Source organism: Saccopteryx bilineata, chromosome 4 (genome assembly GCF_036850765.1).
Source record: "Saccopteryx bilineata isolate mSacBil1 chromosome 4, mSacBil1_pri_phased_curated, whole genome shotgun sequence".
Taxonomy (NCBI): Eukaryota; Metazoa; Chordata; class Mammalia; order Chiroptera; family Emballonuridae; genus Saccopteryx; species Saccopteryx bilineata.
The window spans coordinates 263,654,345-263,675,500 of NC_089493.1; the positions used below are offsets into that span (position 1 = coordinate 263,654,345).

Consider the following 21,156-nt stretch of genomic DNA (forward strand, 5'->3'; position numbering starts at 1 on the left):
AGAGCCTGCCTTCAAAAGCCACTTAGTTTTGAGTTGTCCTCAAAAAGAGATAAAATAAAATTACACTGCTCACAAAAATGAGGGGGTCAGGGAATGTGCAGATACTCTAGTACTTTCAGCCTTTTGTACAGTGCGTTTTCACCAATGAAATAAGTTGGTTTTGCATCTCATTTGCATAACTGAACAACTTTGACTTATCGTTTGCTTTTCTGATGTTCTTAATAAAAAAATCAAATGCTTTTTTTTATTGCTTCATATTCATTTTGAAATATCCCATAATTTTTGTGAGCAGTATATTTATCTTTGAGATGCGAATTTCCACATAATCATGGTGGAAGAAGGGTCTGTGAGTCTAGGGGGGAGAAATGAGGGAGACAGGTGTGTGAAGACATAGGGTTCAGTGCCCCTCAAAATGTCCAGAGAGTGGGGAGGTCTGAGCAGGGAAGTCTGTTTTTAGGCCAAACCACATCAGGGTGAGCCCTCTGGCTTCTGGGACACAGGAGAAAAGCTTGCACGTGTCATCCCCCCACCCCCAACCAGATCCACCTTCTCAGAGAACTTGACCTAACATCACCTTATCCAGCCAGGTGTCTGGTTGTCAGGAGAAGGCGGTGGCCTGGGCTGGCATCCGCCAGATAGACTTCTTCCTTCTAGACCCAGACATCTTCCATCCTTGGCAGGACTGAGTCCCTCCCTCTCTTGGAGGTATGAAATATAGGGGCTGTCTCATCAAGTGAGGGGACAGAGAAGCCCAGAGGATTAGGGACTCCACAAGAGTCTTATACAGGTAGGAAGCTGGAGATGGATCACTGTCCAAGTCTCCCTGGGCTGAGAGAGGCAGAGCTGATTTAGGACCCTGCACCAACTCCCACACAACAGGGGCAACTGAGATGAAGAAATAACTTGGTTGCTCCACTTAAAGCTGCTCCAGTCCAGGCCTGCCCCTGCAGGTGTCCCTGAGGGTGGGCTGACTGGGGGGAGAGGAAACAAGATGGCAGAGAAAAACAATAGGGATTGACTCCATCTTCACCTTCCAGTTTGGGAGGGAGAAGGGGTAGGGGGAAGACACTCAGGTGGTTTCCCCCTCTCCTTCCTGAGGCTGGCAAAACCTGCCTGGGCAGCATCTTGAAAGGGGGAATTGTCCTCCTGACCCAGCCCAGCATCTGTGTGTGTACGTGTACACACATGGGGGCCTGCATCCTCCAGGCCAGTTTTCTGTACCTCCCCCACAGCTCATGCACTTTCCCCCATGCCTTTAAAACAACTCCAGCTGTCAACATCTGGTCCACATCTGTCTGCATCTGACAGGACCCCCATCTCAGTGGATGCTCCCCCCTACTTCAGGGGGCTGTAAGCTCAGGGCCTCCTCTTTGCCTCAAACAAGCACCCTCCCAGGACAAGGGATTCAGGGCAGGAGAGGAGGGGGCAGCCCCACCCCGGAGGTGCCCCAGGCTCTTGGCAGAACCATCTGGAGCCGTTAGAAGCAGCTGCCAATGACTCATCTCCCATTGCCCCCACCCCACCACCTCCAACACACCCCGGGGCTGGGAACTAAGCACCAGGGGCCTCCCCAGCCCTGTCTCTAGACCTCCCACCCCTCCATACCCAGACTCCACTTTCCTCAGGAGTCTATTCCATCCCCACTCCCAATCACCCCCAGAGCTGTAACACTTCCCATTTTCTTTTATTTATACAAAAAAAAATTGTTTTAAATATAATTTAAGAACCCCTCCAAGCACCGGTGTCTGTCTCTGGTTTCCACCACCACCTCGCCCCACACCCCCTCGTGGACACAGCTAGGGGTACTTGGTGGGGCAGGGCAATGTCTGGGGGTTGTGGTGTGACCAAGGCACTGTTTTGGAAATAAGACACAATGATGGGTCCCCGTTTCAAGTGATGAAACAGGTCCCCTCCAACACAAAATGTTATGACAATAACAGTTAAAAAAACAAACCAGAAACAAAAACTAAAAAAAAAAAAAAAAAAAGAAGAAAAAATAATACCAAAAATAAAAATTAAAACTCAAAAACCTTCAATATGAAGGCAACAGATAGGGGAGGGGCATTTACAAGGGAAAACTGAGTTCCGTGGAGACAGCAGCAAGGTTAGGACATCCGAGTCCAATGATTTTGTCACTGGGCCATGACACCCCTTCCCGCCTCCCACCGTGGTGCTCCACTCCCGAGCTTAAAGGCTTGTCACCCTCTTCTCTTTGGTCTGAGGCCCTTCAAGGTGAGGAGGGGCACCCAGGGGCCTTAACTGGGGATTAAAGGGAGGCTGCAGAGATTGTACCCAACCACCACCGGGAAGCTGGCAGATCTGGGGCACTTCCTTTCCTTCTGGGCACACCCAATGGTGAGGGAAGGGCTCCCACACCCTTGCTGTCGGGTTCCCCACCTAGGGAGCGCAGTATTTCTATACTCCCAAATGGCAGAATCCCCAAATCCTGTCTCTCCAAATTGCCAGCTCCCCACCCCCATATAGATTCAAAGTGCAATCCGATGGGGCGTAGGCATGGGGGCCTCTTGGGTCCCCACCCAACTCTGCCCCCAAAAGAAGGGGAACCGTGTCCCTAGCATGGGAATTCCTGCTGCTCCAGGTGAGGAAGCGCAGGTCAGTACTGGGGGGCTGGTGCTCCCGATCCACCTGGGGCTCCAGGTTTGGGCTGAGACTTCATGTGCTGGACACTGGCCAGGATTTTCTTCTGGTGTCCCGCAAGAGTAACGCCTATTCGGAGCAGGTCCCTGGGGAAGAACAGAGAGCTACATGAGGCTGTTGGAGTGCTGGGGCTGCGCTCCTCGGTTAGTTCCAGAAACCTGGTCACTGACTAGGGACTGTCAGCCAATCAGGAAAGCCAGCGGGGAGGGGCATACGTCAAAAGTTGCTAGGCAGTTCAGGAGGATTTAGGAGCCCAGCCAGTCTTTTTGCACAGGCGCAGTAGGGGATGGGACTTAGGTATCCCTCAGCCCTGGGCCAAGGGGGCCAGGGTCAAAAGGCGGGAAGTGAGAGTGGGGGTAGGGGTCTGGTGACTGGATGGATGTCCAGCAAGGATTAAGGCAGAGAATCAGAGAAGGGGAGAAAGGAGAAAGAAAGGCCCACAAACTGAGGTTGGGGGAAGGGGCTGCACAGATTGCTGTAGAGGAGAAAGCGACAGCAGAAGGGAAAAGGCCAGAGAGAGAGGAAGGGCTGGGTGAAGAGGAAGGGGAGGGAGGGAAAGAAATAAACTACCTCCCTGCTCCATCCTGAGGCCTGGAGACTGAGATAAGGGAGAAAAAGAAGAGAGGGGGAAACAGCATAAACCTGTGTCAAAGAGAGGTTGGAACAAGTTTGGGAGGACAGCTAGCAGGCACAGTGGGCAGACTGGCCTGTGACCTGACCTGCCATGCTAGGCAGGGGCCTCCAGGACCCTCTGGTTCCAGATTTCTGTTCCTTTTATTTCTGTTATTCAAATCTGGGGCCAGAAGTGTCCTGGGGAGAGAAATGGGAAAGCAGGAAGGAGTAGTATCAGAGAAAGGCCAACTAGGGAAGAAAACAGTTTTGGGAAGCGCTAAAATCATAAAACCATTTAACATTAAAGCTGGAAAGGTTCTTCGAGACTTAGTCCAGTCTTCTCCTTTTATGGATGGGAAAACATCCAAAGTTGACACGTTGTTAATGTGAGAGCAGGGTCTGGAATGCAGATAGATGCACAAAGACAGACACAGATTGCCAGTCAGGGAGTGAGATGGCCCAGGGCTGAACTGGTGCAAGGGAGTGAGGTGGCCGAGCTGGCCTGGAAGACTCTGGGCTCTCAGCCCCAGCAGCTGTTAGTGCTTTGGGGTGGGGGGGCTCTAGAAAAGTTGGCACCAGAAGTTGACCCCAAAGGCCCCTGCTGAAGCAGTGGGCTGGATTCTGGTCCCCATGTGGCCCTCTGACTGCCTGGCTCTAACCCCTACTTCAGCTCCTGCCATGACTTACTCAGCAGAGATCTGGCTGACCAGCTCGAAGGAGCCAAACCCAGCAGCTGCAAAACTTTCTTCGTATCTTCCCATCTTGATGGCTCGAAGCCACTCACCCACAGAGCCAAAAGCTGAGTAGTGAGGCTGCCGCTGATCCAAGAGTGGGTGTGAGGCCCTGGGAAGCAAGGACGGGGAAGATGTGCTGAGTAACAGGGCTGTCAGTGTGGCAACGTTGAGCCCAGCCTTGGAGGAGCAGACAGGGACAATCCCACATACCACCAAAGGGACAGATATGTTTTGGGAGGTTCTGGGGGGCTGGGGGTAGCAGAGTGCAACAAGGAGGGCCCATTCTCAGGGGTCCTCACCCGCCATTCTCCCTGGCCACAATTTTGAGGCTGGCAGGATTCCGGATCATCTTGTCAAGGGCACTGACCACTTGGGGGAAGCGAGGTCGTGCATTCCGGTCCTTCTGCCAACAGTCCAGCATGAGCTGGTGCAGGGAGGTGGGGCAGTCTGGGGGAGGGGGTAGCCGGTAGTCCTGTTCAATGGCATTGATCACCTGGAATGACAGAAGCAGTGGGTGAGGCTGTTCAGGAAGAATAAGGATGTCAAAGCACCCCAAGGAGATGGAGACTTAACAGATGCTGGATGGGTGCTATAGGCTTCCAGGTAAATCTGGGGGTCCTCCTGGCTGAAGCCAAGGCTGGCTATGGCTCAACACCCTAGTAGTTCTTGGGCTATGATCCAGATGTGTAATCTCCCAACTGTGTTCTCTATTCCTGTGTCCTCCTGTGACCAAACATGCTATATCATCCTTGGATACAAAGATCAACTCTTCTTTGTGTCACCCTCATCATCTCAATGACCCAGCAGTGTTAAGCTCTCCGGGAACCTGACCTCCACCCAGATCCCAGGAGAGAACATGCCAAGCAAACATGGTAGGATTATGGGACACTTACATCCTGATTGCTCATATCCCAGTACGGTCGTTCCCCAAAAGACATGACTTCCCACATCACAATCCCATAGCTCCAGGCATCACTAGCAGATGTGAACTTCCGGAAGGCAATGGCTTCAGGGGCTGTCCATCGAATGGGAATCTTTCCTCCCTAAAGATAAGGAAAGCAAAGATGAGCTGAGGTTCTCATAGGACCCAGGCTCTCTGCTCCCAGCCTTTGCTTTTCCTCCTAGCTCAGGCCACCTATCTGGGACCCAAGCACTCAGCTCTCCAACTCCATTCTTTTCCTAGACACCCAGAACTTGGTTTCCCTGAGATGACCGCTCTCTCTGTGTTCTGCTCCTACAACTTGTTTCTGGACCAGAGTTGTCAACCCCCCTTTCAACCTTCCCTCCCACCTTTTCAACCTTCCCTGCCCACCTGTCCCTAAGTACCTATGTCAGTCCCTCAGTCTCACCAGAGAGCTTGTGTAGGTGGGGTCAGAAGAGTTCTCCTCCAGGAATCGAGAAAGGCCAAAGTCAGAAACCTTGCAGACAAGGTTGCTGTTGACCAGGATGTTGCGGGCAGCCAGGTCACGGTGGACATAGCTCATCTCAGCGAGGTACCGCATGCCCGAGGCAATGCCTCGTAACATGCCCACCAGCTGGATGACGGTGAATTGTCCGTCGTTCAGCTGGAGACCCGACAAGGGAGAGGAGCATGGTTAGGGCAGCTCACTCTGCATTCCCCCCTGCCTTCCACATTCTGAACCGTATTAGCACGTCCAGACTCATCTCACGTTCACCTGCAGAGTAGACCCCCAGACTTCCCAGGTAAGGCCCCCTCCTTTCTATTATCCTGAGTTCTCTGAGCACTTACTACACTGCTTGTAACGGTTTCAGTTTCAAATATATGCATTCATGCTCTCTGAATTAGAATATAGGAAGAGATTTACAGTTTTTCTTCCTTTTAACCTAGTACAGTGCTTTATACCCAGGACAAACTCAACAAATGCTTTTGATCTAATATGTTTTTTTATTTAATAGCAACAGAGTTCTGACAGGAGTGTGCTCTGAGCTACAGGTAAAGACACATTTGTGCCAATTCAGCTAAATTCTAGCTCAGCCTTCTTGGACCAGCTGTGTATAGTATGCAAGAGAACAGTGAGGAATCAGGGTACAGTCAGCAACCACGGCACCAAAACCAAGGTCTAAACCCCAACCTTGCCCTTTACAGTTTGCTCTCACCAGGTAAACCAATCAGTCAGGAAAGGTTAACTAATCCCATCTTCTAGTTTAGCTAGCATGCAGGGACCCTCAGCTGTCCTACAGGGCCTGGGATACAGAGTCCAAAACCAAATTCTGAATCAGGCTTAGAGGCAAGCCTGAACTCACCCCAGGCCTTGAATCTGTTTATGGAAACATCATTTGCCAGGTGCTCAGAGTATAGACCTCGGAGTCTTCCTGTCTTTCCCCCCCACCCACCACCCACCACTTACAATCCATCAGCAAGTTCTGCTGGCCCTGCTTCCAAAACATACCCCAAGTCCAAGCTCTTCTCTGTACCCACCATAACCCTCATGGCCTGACTCACTACAAGTCTTCTCACTGGTTCCTGGGGCCTCCTTCCACTCTCGCTCCCCAGCTCTCACCAAAGGGATTTCCCACTGAGATCCCTCCAAAGCAGCGGTTCTCAACCTGTGGGTCGCGACCCCGGCGGGGGTCGAACGACCAAAACACAGGGGTCGCCTAAAGCCAAAGGCTTCCCGTTAAACTTCTAATCAAATCAAAATTCCTGACCAAGGTCATGAGGCCCATGTGGCAGGGCCGCCACCTACATCAAGATCCACCATGGTCCCCCTGCTCCCCAGGTTCAGCCTCACCTGCCTTTCTGCATCTTGTTGAGTTCTTGCCTGGTGTGGTTCTCTACTCTCTGCCTCCAACAGGATTGTCCCCCATCTTCTCAAGGTTGGCTCTTTCCCATCTACCCGAATGTCATCTCTTCTAAAACAGACCCCTCCCCTCCCTGCAACTGGATCTTAGGGGACCCATGGGACAGACTCCTGTGTCCACAATGGAGGGTCAGGCCATCCTCACACTACTCCAGCTCAACTTCAGCATCACTCATGATGACAGCCAGGTGGCCTGTGTCACCTGATGGGGTGTTCTGTGAAGTTACAGCACCCCCAATGTAGGCTGGCCACCATTTAATTTTGAATGTATCAAAATATTGCAAATAGCCTGACCTGTGGTGGCGCAGTGGATAAAGCGTCAACCTGGAAATGCTGAGGTTGCCAGTTCAAAACCCTGGGTTTGCCTGGTCAAGGCACATATGGAAATTGATGCTTCTTGCTCCTCCCCTTTCTCTCTCTCTCCCCTCTTTATAATGAATAAATAAAAGCTTTAAAAAAATATTGCAAATAACTTCTCTTACAGGAAATACGGAGAAACAAGCAAATGACTGCACAGGGAAGAATCTGATTAATCCACAATGTGAGACATTCATGGGGACAAGTAGCCCAGCTCTTCAACATGTCAGGGCCATGACAAAGGACAGTCTTGGCTTTAGAAGAGGCTCAAAAATGATAACGACCAGGTATAATGCTTGATCCTGAAATGGATGGTGGTTTGGATAAGCCAGCAGTTAGGGACATTTTAGGGACAACTGGGGAAATGTGGATATAAACTGACTATCAAAGGATGCCAAGGAATTACTGTAATTTTATTAAATGCAGTATTATTTTGCTACGTAGAAAAATGTTTTGGTTTAAAAAACAATGCAATCTAAACTAAGCAAAACAATAAAATTGAGTAAAACCTGTTGAAGTGACAAAAATAAGCTCTTCTCCCTTATCTCTAGCCCACTTTTCCATGATCTTGTTTGTTTTCACATCTGGAACTACCTATTAACTTTTTACAAAAGCTTGTTTGTTTACTTGTTAGTTTTCAGTCTTCTCCATTAACTGTCAGCTCCCCAAGAGCAGAGATTATTCAGTTTTATTCCCAGGGCTGAGGACAGTGGCTGGCACACAGGAGGTGCACAGAGGCCAGCTCCACCCACGGCCTTGGGAAGGGCCAGTCCCAGGGACTCAACCTTTCCCGAAGGGAGAATAAAGGGCGAAGGGGGAACGATGTGGAACCCATCTGTCCTGGGTTCTGAGCTCCCAGGACTGCACTGGGAGAGCACGGGGGGACTCAGGAGGCTGGGGCAGGGGAGCTCACCCGCAGGAAGGAGTCCAGGGCACCGTTCTCCATGAACTCAGTGAGGATCATCACGGGCACGCTGTTGGTAACCACGCCCTCCAGACGGATGATGTTAGGGTGCTCAAACTGGCCCATGATGGAGGCCTCGCTCAGGAACTCCCGCCGCTGCCGCTCTGTGTAACCACCCTTCAGGGTCTTGATAGCCACACAGCTCTCCTTCTTCCCGGGGGCCTTGAGCCGCCCCCGGCACACCTCCCCAAATTCACCTTAGGAAGAATGCCAAGGATCAGCTCGCCTCCTCCTGGTCTGGCCCTGCCTTCCCTCCCTACCCCATTCCCCTCCCAAGCATCTATCTAGCCATCTTTCCGCTCACCTGCACCAATCACCTCTTCAATCTTGACATAGGAGACATCGATCTCTTTTGCAAATTCCCTCACAGCTTCATTAGGGTCTTCATAAGTGAAGGGATCAATGTAGACCTTAGTACCTGAGGAACCACGCAGGGCCCATTAGCCAAGTAACTTCCCCTGCACTCAGATACCCTAGTTCTTGGCCCACAGCCTTGCCCTAGCCCTGTTTCCTTCAGGATAGGCCTACCTACCATGTCCAATGAGATACTGCCCGTGTTTGTCTGAGTATTCAGCTTCTCTCCCATTGTTCTGCTTCCTATGGACAATAGGGGAAAAAAGGTAAACTGAGTCACATATCTATGTTCCCAGAGGGACAGGATGGGAAGAGAGGAGCAGGGATCAAAAAGGATTCCAAGTGGAAACGGGCTCTTGGGGCACCGAGGGAGGCTTGCTCTGGAGCAAGAGGGCAGGTGGCCATCTATACAGGTTTCACAGGGGCCTCCAGGTGCCCAGAGCCCTCACCTGAGGCAGAGAACAGCGATGACAATGACCACCAGGACCAGCACCACGCCCACCACCGCAGTGCCTGCAATCAGGGCTAGCTGCTCTCGCCAGCTCTCGTTCTCTGGGTGAGAAAAAAACATGATCAGGAGAACCTGATGGCCTTCAGGGGCCCTGCACCAGTCTCGAGAATGATCTGTGGTTCCCTGAGAACAGTGTGGCAGGTGGGAGAGGATGAAGGAAAGCCAGGGTTGGGGAAGCACAGTGATTTCCAAACTGCTTGTCATGGGCCACGGGGCCCTCCAGACCGTTAGGGCAAGGGAGGAAGTTTCCCAGTCATATTACTGCCAGAGCAGGTTTGATCTTGTTCTAAAGTACGGGTGACCACGAAATGTCTTATTTGAATGAAAGGTTCCAAAGGTTAAATAAAGTAAAAGTGTTTATAGCCCCCAAGTGGAAACAACCCAAATGTCCATCAGTGAATGAATGGATAAATAAAATGTGTCACAGCCACACAGTGAAATCTTTTTCAGCCACAGGAAATAAAGCACTGATACTGTTGTATCAGAACAGCGAGAAACAGATGTTTTTGCCACACATTTAAGTAGCCAAATTAAGGAGTCTTTATTTAAAGCCAGTGACTACATGGAGACCTAAGTCATCCAAATCATGCGGCCCCAAACACAGTTTGGGGATAGCTTTTAAAGACAAAATTACTTACTGATTGGGGAATGGGGAGGATAAGTAAGCAGTAAAACAAAGCAGTGACACAAGCTACAAGCTCTCTTATAATGTTTATCTGTAACAGTGGTCCCCAACCTTTTTTGGGCCACGGACAGGTTTAATGTCAGAAAATATTTTCACAGACTGGCCTTTAGGGTGGGATGGATAAATGTATCACGTGACCCAGACAAGCGTCAAGAGTGAGTCTTAGACGGATGTAACAGAGGGAATCTGGTCATTTTTAAAAAATAAAACATCGTTCAGACTTAAATATAAATAAAACGGAAATAATGTAAGTTATTTATTATTTATCTGCAGACCGGTACCGGTCCACGGCCCGGGGGTTGGAGACCACTGATCTATAAGATTAATTCAGGGAGAAACATTCCAGGAAGAGCTGCAACCTTGCAGACTATCTCAGGCCACAGCCTGGGAAACCAACCTCAAGGCCAGGGGTAGGGAGTCTTTTTAGAAAAAGTAAGCTCTGCTAAAAGTATCTTTGTTTTAGAGAAACTTAAGTTCTACCAAAAATTACTCATGGTAAGAACCTTTCTATTTATTTATTTATTTATTTATTTATTTATTTAACAGAGACAGAGAGAGAGTCAGAGAGAGGGATAGACAGGAATAAAGAGAGATGAGAAGCATCAATCATCAGTTTTTTGTTGCGACACCTTAGTTGTTCATTGATTGCTTTCTCATATGTGCCTTGACCATGGGACTACAGCACACTGAGTGACCCCTTGCTTGAGCCAGTGACTTTGGGTCCAAGCTGGTGAGCTTTGCTCAAACCAGATAAGCCCGTGCTCAAGCCAGCGACCTCGGGGTCTCGAACCTGGGTCTTCCACATCCCAGTCCAACGCTCTATCCACTGCGCCACCGCCTGGTCAGGCTCTTTTCTATATTTCAATACATGCTAAAACATAGATGAATTTTGAAAACATGCTAAGTGAAGGAAGCAGTCACAAAATACCACACATTGCCTGACCAGTGATGGTACAGTGGACTGAGCATTGGCTAGGGATGTGGAGGACCCCGGTTCAAAACCCTGGGGTCACCAGCTTAAGCATGGCCTTGCCAGCTTGAGGGTGGGGAAACTGACTTGAGTGTGGATCGTTGACATGACCTCAAGGTTGCTGGCTTAAGCAAGGGGTCACTGGTTCAGCTTGAGACACCCCCAGCCCATCAAGGCATGTTTGAAAAGCAATCAGTAAACAAATAAAGTATAGCAACTACAAGTTGATGCTTTTCATCTCCATCCTCCTCCATCTCTCTCTTTCTCTTAAAAAAGAAAGAAAAGCCTGACCAAGCGGTGGTGCAGTGGATAGAGAGTTGGACTGGGATGCGGAGGACCCAGGTTCGAGACCCCGAGGTCACCAGCTTTAGCGCGGGCTCATCTGGTTTGAGCAAAGCTCACCAGCTTGGACCCAAGGTCACTGGCTCGAGCAAGGGGTTACTCGCTCTGCTGAAGGCCCGCGGTCAAGGCACATATGAGAAAACAATCAATGAACAACTAAGGTGTCACAACGAAAAACTAATGATTGATGCTTCTCATCCCTCTCCATTCCTGTCTGTCTGTCCCTCTCTCTGTCTCTGTAAATCCAAAATAATCCAAAAAACAAAAAACAAAAACAAACAAAAAATTATATATAAAAAAAAAAAAGAAAGAAAAAAAAGGCCATATGATTCCACATGTATGAAATGTCCAGAACAGAAAAATTCAAAGACAGAAAGTAGATTAGTATTTGCCGAGGGCTGGGGGGTGATAGAAGGGGTATAGGGTCTAATTTTGGGGTACTGAAATGTTCTAGAATTGTGATGGTTGCACAACTCTGTGGATACACTAAAAGCCAATGAATGAAAAGCCACTTTAAATGGATGAATTGTATGTATCTGAATCGTATCTCAAAAAACCGTTTAAAAAAATTAAAAGGTTTAGAAAACCCCTGGGCCAGCATATTACAACAGGTGTCATCACATTTATTCCCTGGAGCCCTGTGTGAGAGGCCTCATATTTCCTTTTTTTTTTTTTAAATGAGAGAGCTGGGGCTGAGGGGTCAAGTTTTTGCTACATCAGGTCAAACAGCTGAGGGAAGGCTGCTGAGCATGTCTTCACACTCAGTGTTGGTTTGGGTTTCTACATCCTATGCTCTCCTTACTGAGCCAAAATGCTTCTTAGTTGAGAGAAAGAGAACACGGGGATGCGACTTTGTGGGTCCTTCAGGAGCAGCACCCTGCCCGTGCCTATTCCCAAGCTCACCATCCAGCTGGGTCTGGCTGTGGTGCTCCTGGCCGAAGGGCCCGTAGCCGGCTTCAGAGCGGGCCCGCACCTGGACCAGGTAGCTGGCTCCCCGCTTCAGCCCCCGCAGCTCTGCCTGGTTTTCCGATGTCTTCAGGAACCGAACACTGCTGGGGCCCTCTGCACCCTGTCCAGGAGAAGGGGCTGATTATAAGTAGAGGTGCCCCATTCCCATTGCTCTTCCCATCTCCCCCTACCCTGCACCCCTATCACTAGCATCTTGGTCCTGTTACTTAGCAGGTGAGGCCTTTGTGCTCTCTTATGTGCACTGTGCTGTGTTTTGCATTCATTGTCTTATTTAATCCTTGCAGCAATTCTGTGGGGATAGTATCATTATCACAATTATTTTATAAAGAGGGACACTGAGCTCAGAGAAGCGGAGGGGCTGGCCCAAATTCCACGTATAGCTAGTGGCAGTGTGGAATTCAAGGGCCTGCAGTTCAGGTGTCCCACTCTTGGAGCACACATCACTGCCCACCCCAACCCAGGGGAGCACCTGGTCTCACCTTCTCATAGTACTTGACCTCATAGTCCAGCACTGCTCCACTGGGTGCCCGAGGAACAACCCATGCCAGGCTCAAGCTGTTAGGTGAGGACCAAGTGACTCGGATGTCAGACACTGGGGGTGGCACTGTGAGAGACAGGACATGTTGGGGCTCTTCCGCGTGGCAGGTCTGTCTCTTATCTTTCCCAACTCTTCTGCTGGCTACACTTTTCTTGGTCCTCCAGATGTTTCAAGAATTCCTTCCAGCTCCCATCCTCAACTCTCCAGACTCCTCTGCATCTTTTTCCCTCTCTTTCTGCCTCTTGCCCACAAAGCCCTGATTCTCCATACTTTTTAGGAACTCCACTCCACAGCCTCTGCCTTTTTTCCTTTAAGACCTCCCTGGACTCTCCCACCATCTCCCCCATTTGACTTCGGGCCTCCCCCAGCTCCTAGTCTCACCCTCACGGTCAGTGGTGACATTCACAGCTTCAAACGGGACAGGCCCAGTGGCTAAGGAAGATACTCCATTCAAGGCAGTGACCTCGAAAGTATAGGTGAAGTCAGGACGCAGCCCACGAATTGCAACCCAGGGCTCCACCAGGTCCCGAGGGCCAGGGTCAAAGGTCAGGTCTCCTCCACAGGGTGTGCACGACCCCCCAGGACGGCACTCCCGGCACCGGAGTGCATAGGTGAGGTCCTCCCGGCCACCTGACTCGAGGGGGGCACTCCACTCCAAGCGCAGGGAAGAGCCATTCAGGCGGGAAACCACACTTCTTGGAGCTGATGGAGGAGCTGCAGGAAACCAGAGAATCAGACAGGCTGAGCAGATGTGAGGAGTGGGCAGTTGGACAGATAGGCAGTGAGACAGTGGGACTGACTTGGCTGGGCACCAGCAGGCCAGGGTCAAAAGGAGGAAGGCCTGGGAAGATGGGGTTGAGGGTGGGGGTCCATCTCAGGGGTCACTGGTCACTTACTGGTACAGGGCGCACCCCGGGGGTCTGTGCGGGCCCGAAAGTATCCTACGCGGCACTGGCAGACAGATGAGCCAATGGTGTTTGAGTGGCTGTTGGCTGGGCATGGCTGGCAGGACCCCTCCCCAGACAGAGGTTTAAAGGTGCCCTGAGCACAGGCTGAGAGAGAGAGAAAGCATTCACCAAAACACGCATCAAAAACATGCAGCTGTTGGGTTGCATTTTTCAGGGATTTGGCATGGTGATGGGGCCAATCTGGACTTGGTGAACATGTTAATTAAGGACACTACTCTTTTATGGATTCTTGCTGTATTGGCCAAGAGTTTGCTTAAAGGCTTTTAATCACTGTAAAAAAAATAGAAGACTAGATAAAGAAGATGGGGCACATATACACCATGGTATACTATTCAGCTAGAAGAAATGACATCGGATCACTTACAGCAGAATGGTGGAACCTTGATAACATTATGCGGAGTGAAATAAGCAAATCAGAAAAAAACAAGAACTGCAGGAGCCCATACATTGGTGGGACATAAAAGCGAGACTAAGAGACATGGACAGGAGTGTGGTGGTTATGGGGGATGGGGGGAGGGAAGGGGGGAGAGGGGGAAGGGGAGGGGGAGGGGTACAAAGAAAACTGGATAGAGGGTGACGGAGGATGATCTCTCTTTGGGTGATGGGTATGCAACAGAACTAAATGACAAGATAACCTGGACATGTTTTCTTTGAATATATGTACCCTGATTTATTGATGTCACCCCATTAAAATAAAAATGTATTTATAAAAACAAACAAACAAACAAACATGCAGCTGCTCTTAAGCCTGCATGAAATACAAAGGGGGAAACAGGGCAGGAAGAACTCAGAAACATCACTTCTAAGAGGAGACCTGCTCCAGGTCAGAGATTAACCCTAACACCCACAACCCTAACCCATGGCAGTCTGGTAAAACCCAAAGACTGCTGCTCAAAATAATGACTTAAAATACACACTACAAGCCTGAGCAGGTGGTGGCGCACTGCATAGCATTGCAACCTGGGACGCTGAGGACTCAGGTTCGAAACCCCAAGGTCACCAGCTTGAGTGCAAGCTCACCAGCTTGAGTGCGGGGTCACTAACTTGAGCACAGGATCATAGACATGACCCCATGGTCACTAGCTTGAGCCCAAGGTCACTGGCTAGGCTAGAACACCCCCTATCCCCCCACCCCCAGTCAAAGCATGTATGAGAAGCAATCAATAAACAACTAAAGTGCTGCAACAAGTTGATGCTTCTCATCTCTCTCCCTTCCTGTTTGTCTGTTTCTCTCGCTAACAAAAAAAAAAAAAAGCACACAAAATGCACTGGATTATAAAGTAAACCAAGTAAGTTGAAATACAATGATTAAAACATGAAGAAAAGTTTGTGACATAATAATGTGTGTGCTTCTTTATTAAAATGATAGTGGCGAAGAGTAAACACATCATTGACATTTTTGCATTATCTGTCATAATGGGCTCTGTAAATAGCCAGGAACCATAATGAACAACAGAGACCATGACACCTTTGTCCTCTGAGCTCACTACGGTGCCCCCACCTGGGGACAGTCGTGCATCCCTGGACAGCCTCCCATGTCCAGAAAGCAGTAGATATAGGGAAAAGCATGTGGAACTATTCTGGGGATGGGCAGGAGTTAGAGGAAGGGAGCAGAGATAAAAACAGGCCCTCCCAGGAACTGAGTGCCCAGGAGAGCAAAAAATGTTCAAAATGGAAATTTAAGAAGTGGGGCCATGAGCAGGGTACAGGACCTCCTACTCATGGTTTGGCAACGCTTTCTCAGGGTCATGCCAGCCCTTACCTCGGCACCTGGTATTTCCCTCGGCGGCCTCAAACCCCGGAGCACAGCTGCAGCCCGTGACTGGCTGCTGGGCCCACTGGCCATCCTCGCGGCAGTAGAGGCTGGGACTGGGGCCGGGGGCCGAGATGGCATCAGCCACACAACGCCCTGCCACTGGCACCACAAGCTCACGAGGCACGGTCTCCGGGAAGTAGGTGAGGTTCACGGTCAGCTGGGCACACTTCTTGTAGAAGAGGTGCAGGGACAGCAGGGCCATGCAGGCGCCCTGGTCCTGGAAAGCCAGGTAGAAGCCAGCCTTGGTGAGTGGGCCCAGGCGCAGTGTCTTGACGTTCATTTTACCAGTTGCCTCAGCCCCAGGGCGCTTCCGGGTCAGGTGCTCAGCGGCCACTGTGTCTACCTGCCGGCCCAAGAAGAGACTCAGCTGTTGTTCTTCTCCACTCCCCAAGGACCCAGTGGATTGTCTTGTTCTTCTTAGCTTACCCTCTCTCCTTTGTTCCAGAACCTTTTCTCCCGCTTTCTCAACCCACATTCTCCTCCTCCTCCTCTAACATTTTTCACAAATACTTGCTGAGCTTCTGTATGTGTCCAGCCTCTGTCCTGCACCACCCCCTTTTCGTTCATTCATTCATCCTACAAAAATTTATCAACACCTATTCTATGCCAGGCCCTGACCTCAGTGCGGAGGAAACGGAAACGAAGGAAATACAGATAAGTTATAAAGTGTGTGACGAGTGCTATGACAGGTGGGACTCCAGAGCGGGCACCTCGGCAAAGGCATCCCAAGAGAGACCTAGGAGCTGGAACTCAGAAGACAGAGCAGGTGGGTAGAAGAGGCAGAGAGAAGGCATTCCCGGGTGAAGGGCAGGGGGATACAGGGTGATGTATGGGGTGGCCTAAGTACAGTGGATTAGAATGACTGAGGGGACTTTTCCCGGGGGCCAGGTTGCAGCCCAACTGCACGCTACTGCTCCACCTAGCAGACCACCTTCTGCTCTACCCAGACCTGAGGCTCCTGCTTCCAGTGCCCCAACCAAGGGTCTTGAAAGTTTGCCTCCATTGTCCCTAGGCCACAGGCCCGCCCTAGCCCCGCCCTGGCCCATGGCTGTACCCTGGATACCTTGATGTAGGGGTTCTCCATCCAGGCTGGTGTGAGGGCTGTGGCTGTGTCAGCGTCACTCTCGAAGTAGAAGACTGTAAAGGTCTCCTTGCAGGAGCGCCCAGCCCGGGGCAGGGACAGGCACTCGAGCATGGTGAAGCGCAGTGTGGCGTACACGTGGACAGCACCTCGCCGGGGGACCCAACCAGTGCGCAGCCAGTGCGCCCGGCCTGGGGCCCGCTGGACATCACATACCTCATAGGTCCGAACACTGTGTTGCTCCTCATCCAGGCCACTCAGCTCTTCCCACTGTGGGCAGAAGGGGGTCAGCATGGGGGCTGCTGACTGGCTTAAAGGTCAGTGGGAGGGTGTTTGTCATCAAGTAGCAGTGACTAGGGGAGGGGACCTCTGAGAGCAAGAGCTCAGAGGACACTGGTTCCTGCTGCTGTGATGTAAGGGACATGGAAAGCAGGTCAGCACTGGTGTTGCTTAGCCCTTATTTTCCCTTCTGAGTCCCAGCTATTTCTTTTTTAAGTGAGAGGAGGGAAGACAGAGAGACAGACTCCCATACCGCCTGGCAGCCCCAGAGCTACCCCCGTCTGAGGTCTATGATTGAATCAACCAAGCTACCCTCAAGCTCAGCACCCGAGGCCTATGCTCGAAGCTCAGACCAACCCAGCTAACCTCAGCGCCTGGGCTGAGGCTCGAACCAATTGAGCCACTGGCTGCGAGAGAGGAAGAGATAGAGAAGGGGGAGAGGAAAGGAAAGAGAAGCAGATGGTCGCTTCTCTTGTGTGCCCTGACCAGGGATTGAATCCGGGATGCCACAGGCCAGCGGCATGCTAGGTGATGTTGTATCCACTGAGCCAACTGCCAGGGCCCTGAACCCCAGCTCTTACCTGCCCTTCCACCTGAGGAAATGTCACCCACTTCAGATCAGCAGTTTCCAATTTTGTGTTCAGCAGGGTCTCTAAGATAGACAGACAGACAGAATCAGTCAGCACTTAGGGGAGACACTGGGAAGACCTGATTCCTGGGAACAGAGACAGGGGGGTCTTCTTAGCTCTGAATTAGGGGTCAGTTAGACTGAGACGAGATGAGGACAGGAGTGAGCCCTGCCCTTCCATTTCTCACCTCTTTTTTGAATGCCAACCCAACGCCTAACAGATGGCAGGCTTGCTGCCCCCTCAGGACGCCCAGATCTAGGTCTCCCTGAACCACTGTACCCTGGAGGAGAGAGGAAGGAGCAAACACTGGAAGGGGAGAAAGGCAAACAGCTCAGAAAGGATTAAACTAGAGCCCTGAACTGGCTCTGACCCTTTGGTGGGCAAAGGGCTAACAGCATGGGGATACCCCTACTTTACAGGGCCTGCCAGGGCCTTCACAGTCCCTTTCTCAATTCCTAAGTTGCTGCCTTCCTGCAACCAACTCTACTCCCCTTCCATGTCCCTCCTTCTTTTGGGACCCAACAGTCCATTCCTTCAGATCCAGGAAGGTGGTGCTCAGCTCCAGAGGCCCAGCCAGTACTCCCACTCCCTCCCCTCTCCCTCAGCTCACTGCTGTCAGAGAAGGAAGTACTGGAGGCCAGGATGCTTGGGTTCCCGCCCTGGCCCCTGCCTGCGGAGGCCTCACATCTGGATTTGGTTATGGGGAGGAAAAGGGGAGGAGACTTTAGGGGTGTATGTATGGGGGGCGGTGAACACACCTGGCTCAGCTAGGCTTGGGGGAGGGGAACTAGAAAGGGGTGGGACTCTGGCAGAGGGGGGATTAAGGTAAACTGCACAGGCCCTAGCAGGGGAGGGTGCAGGGAGGCTGGGGAATACCCCTGGAGGCCAGGGCAATGTGCCCCCTTCCTTGCCTGACCTGGGAGGAGTAGAGGGGGCCCCCAAGGGAACTAGCAGCACACCTGGGACCAGGTCTTCTGCATGGGGGCTGCTGGAGATAAGGGAGGACAGGTGGGTGGGGCAGCTTCCTCCTAGGGACCAAGTGACATCCACAGAGGGCAAGGGATCAGGCAGACTGGCCAGCCCCAGGTAAGGCTCTGGTCCCCATGGGTGGAGGGAGAAGGCCCAGCAGGCTGGGGACAGGATGCCCGGGTTCTGGGAAAGGGGTGGATAGAGGCTGCCGTCTCCACCCTCCATTGTTCCAGCCTGGATAGTGTTTTCCTGTCTCCAATTTACACACTGTCTCTGTTTCAGGGCTGTCCCCTGTGCTCTGAGCAGCTCACTTTCTCTTACTCGCCCTTGGTCTTGCCTCTTCCTCCCGCTCTGTCAGTTCTCCTGCTTCTCACCTCTCTCCGCAGCTCCCTCTCCACCTCCATTTCTCTTGCTGTCTCTCTCTCTTCTGTCTTACACTTTCCACTTTCGCTAGGGTACTTGGCCTTGTATAAATTACTTAACTCTTCTAAGCTTTCAGGCTCTTCATCTGTAAAATGGGACAACAATCCCTCCCACCTCCAGGGCTGTGGGAGACATGAAAATATAATGCCCTCAGCATGGGCCTGGGGCTTAGAAAGCACTTGGCAACAGCAATTAGAAGTGACTCCCTCTTGCCTCTTTGCATCTTTCTTTCCCTCTCACCCCAATTCATCCTGGTGTGTTTTCTCCCAGTTTTGCTTTCCTTTCTCTCTCAGTCTTTCCTCTTCTTTCTCTGAGCCAGGTCAGTCTTCTCTCTCCCCACACACCGGTTTTGATCCCCAGCCCAGAGCAGCACAGCCCAGCCTGGGGAGAAGGGTTTCTAACTGCCTTGGGTTCCTCCTCCTCCTCAGCAAGCCCCCCAAAGCCCCCTCCCTAGAGACCCCTTTGATTCCAGGCAGTGAAGGGGAGGAGGAGGCAGCTCATTGAGAGGAGATTAGGGCAGTAGGAGGAGGGTTTATAGGGCTCTTGGTTCCCCCTCTAGGGGGTGAGGGGAGGGGAGAGACTCATGAATAAAGGAACATTTGGGGGGGAATATATTAGAAAAATTATAAAGTTAAGAGAGATGAGGAGGTAGGTGGTCATTAGGCTGAGTCAGGGCAACACAGGGGATGTACATTACGGTCAGTTTCTGCTGAACTGTAGGTCTGGAGGAAAGCTGACTTGTCTAGGACTTGGGCAGTGTTGGGGTCAAGAGAGCATTTAAAGGGCTGGGGTGCAGCCTAGGGAAGCCAGGAGGGGGCCTCTCTGTGGCAGGGGCCCTGGCTTTGGGAGATTTGTTTGGAGTGTAAATGCAGGTGGCCATCCTGACAGCCTCGAGTGGAATTGTAGGATCAAGGTGTGAACGCTAAGGAGTGAGGGATGGGGGCATTTTATGGCCTAGCACAAAATTCTGAAGTTGTTTCTCCAGAAATCTTGACTTCTTTTTAGCCGAGGTGGGAAGAGGGTGGGAAACTTTGAAGAGAGTTTTGAAGATTGGAGTAGGGAGAAAAGAAAAGGCCGCCAAAGGCGTCTAGAGTCAGGAGGGAGAGTTTTGGGAGCCAGGGTTAGGTGCAAAGTCCCGGGACTGAGCCCGACTCCATCTCTTTCCCAAACAAAAGAAAACTCCACTCCCCGCTGGGCCGCCTCTTCCCCGCCCCCCGCCCGGTCTAGTATTATTGGTCCGAAGTGTTCGGAGTTGAGGTGCTGGGGTAGGGGTACAAGAGGGGTCGGCCCCTCCACTCCGAGACCCAACTTCGGGGGCCCCAGGAGTGGCGAGATGCCCCTAAGGAAACTCACCTTCTAAAGCGGCTGCCAGCGAAGCCCAGCAGAGCAGAGCCCGGAGCTCCATGGCGCCGCCTCACTCGGGTTGGATTTGATCTGAGTTTGGGGGGCGCTAGCCCCCCCAGTTCTGAGACCCCCTGAGCGGGCAGACCCCGACTCCCCGCACGGAACTCTCGTCGGAGTCTCAGCGTGGGCCCATGCGGGTGTGCCGGGCACCGGGCAGTGGCGCCCAGGTGTGGCCCCGCGTCCCCGCCGCGCCAGCGGGCGGGGGGCGTCCTTGCAGAGGACGCGCCGGGAGGACTCAGAGAGAGACGTGGCTGGAGTCCGGGGCCCTCCGAAGCCTCGGGGTCCCTCCCTCCACGGCTGGCTGAGGGTGGGCCCGTCTCGCGCTTTCTCCCCCCCTTCCCTGGAGTGGCGTTGCTCGCGCCGCGGGGCCGAGTGCGTTTAGCGCGGGCGGGGAGGGTGGGAGCCGGAGCGGGGACAGAGCGAGAGGGAGGGAGACTGCGGAACGGGGCTGGACGGCCGGGGCTGGGTTGGGCCGGGCTAGGACAGGGCCGGGCGGCGCCGGGAGAAGGAGGGAGGGACGCGCGGGAGGCTGGGGAAGCCGCCCCCAGCCCCAGCTCCGCCTGAGGTGGGGGGGAAGGTGCGCTGATTGGACCACGCGCTGCTGAATAATTCACGAGGGAAGTGGAATGGGGCGCGGAGCGGAGCTGGTCGGGAAGTTGGGAGAAAGTTTGGAGAAAGGGGGAGGGGTGGCGGGCGCGGAGCCCAGGGACCGCCCAGATGTGCACAGGGGCTGTGTACCCTGGTTCGGATCACGCGTGTCTGGGCTGGGGCCCAGGGACCCCCGTGCCAGGCCCAAACCCGGCGGACACCAGAGAGCAGAGAAGCACACCTAGCAGCACGGAGGGCCCCGTAGAGTGAACATTCTCTTCCTGCGGACTTCGGATTTTTCAGGCTTAGCCCATTACTCCCTAGTTGGCGCAGTGGACCGTGTTTGGGGAAGTTTTTGAGGACTAAAGGTGGCGCTGAGAGCCCGGAGGCAGCGATCTCAGTTTAGATAACCCTGGAGCGAACGTTCACACAATCATTCAACAAACATTAAGTATTAGGGACTTACTGTGTGCCCTCAGCGCA

General features: G+C 52.1%; 1 protein-coding gene across 1 annotated transcript; it reads right to left on the reverse strand.

Moving 5' to 3' along the window:
• Nucleotides 1-1,665: 1,665 nt before the first annotated feature.
• Nucleotides 1,666-20,539, reverse strand: EPHB4 (EPH receptor B4). The gene is made up of 17 exons (XM_066274425.1): nt 20,035-20,539; nt 17,242-17,312; nt 16,364-16,651; nt 15,247-15,643; nt 13,413-13,568; nt 12,898-13,230; nt 12,458-12,582; nt 11,913-12,078; nt 8,951-9,053; nt 8,680-8,744; nt 8,452-8,565; nt 8,097-8,344; nt 5,354-5,569; nt 4,898-5,047; nt 4,304-4,497; nt 3,958-4,113; nt 1,666-2,744 (listed from the first exon to the last, which is right to left on the reverse strand). The coding sequence occupies exons 1-17, from the start codon at nt 20,084-20,086 to the stop codon at nt 2,615-2,617; spliced, it is 2,964 nt and encodes a 987-aa protein (XP_066130522.1). The 5' UTR covers nt 20,087-20,539; the 3' UTR covers nt 1,666-2,614.
• Nucleotides 20,540-21,156: the final 617 nt, after the last annotated feature.

Coding starts and splice junctions, on each gene's coding strand:
- EPHB4 (XM_066274425.1), bottom strand. CDS start 20,086: ATGGAGCTCCGGGCTCTGCTCTGCTGGGCTTCGCTGGCAGCCGCTTTA. Junction 17,313..20,034: donor GCTGGCAGCCGCTTTAGAAG/GTGAGTTTCCTT, acceptor TGTCTATCTTAG/AGACCCTGCTGAACACAAAA. Junction 12,583..12,897: donor TGTCACCACTGACCGTGAGG/GTGAGACTAGGA, acceptor TGTCTCTCACAG/TGCCACCCCCAGTGTCTGAC.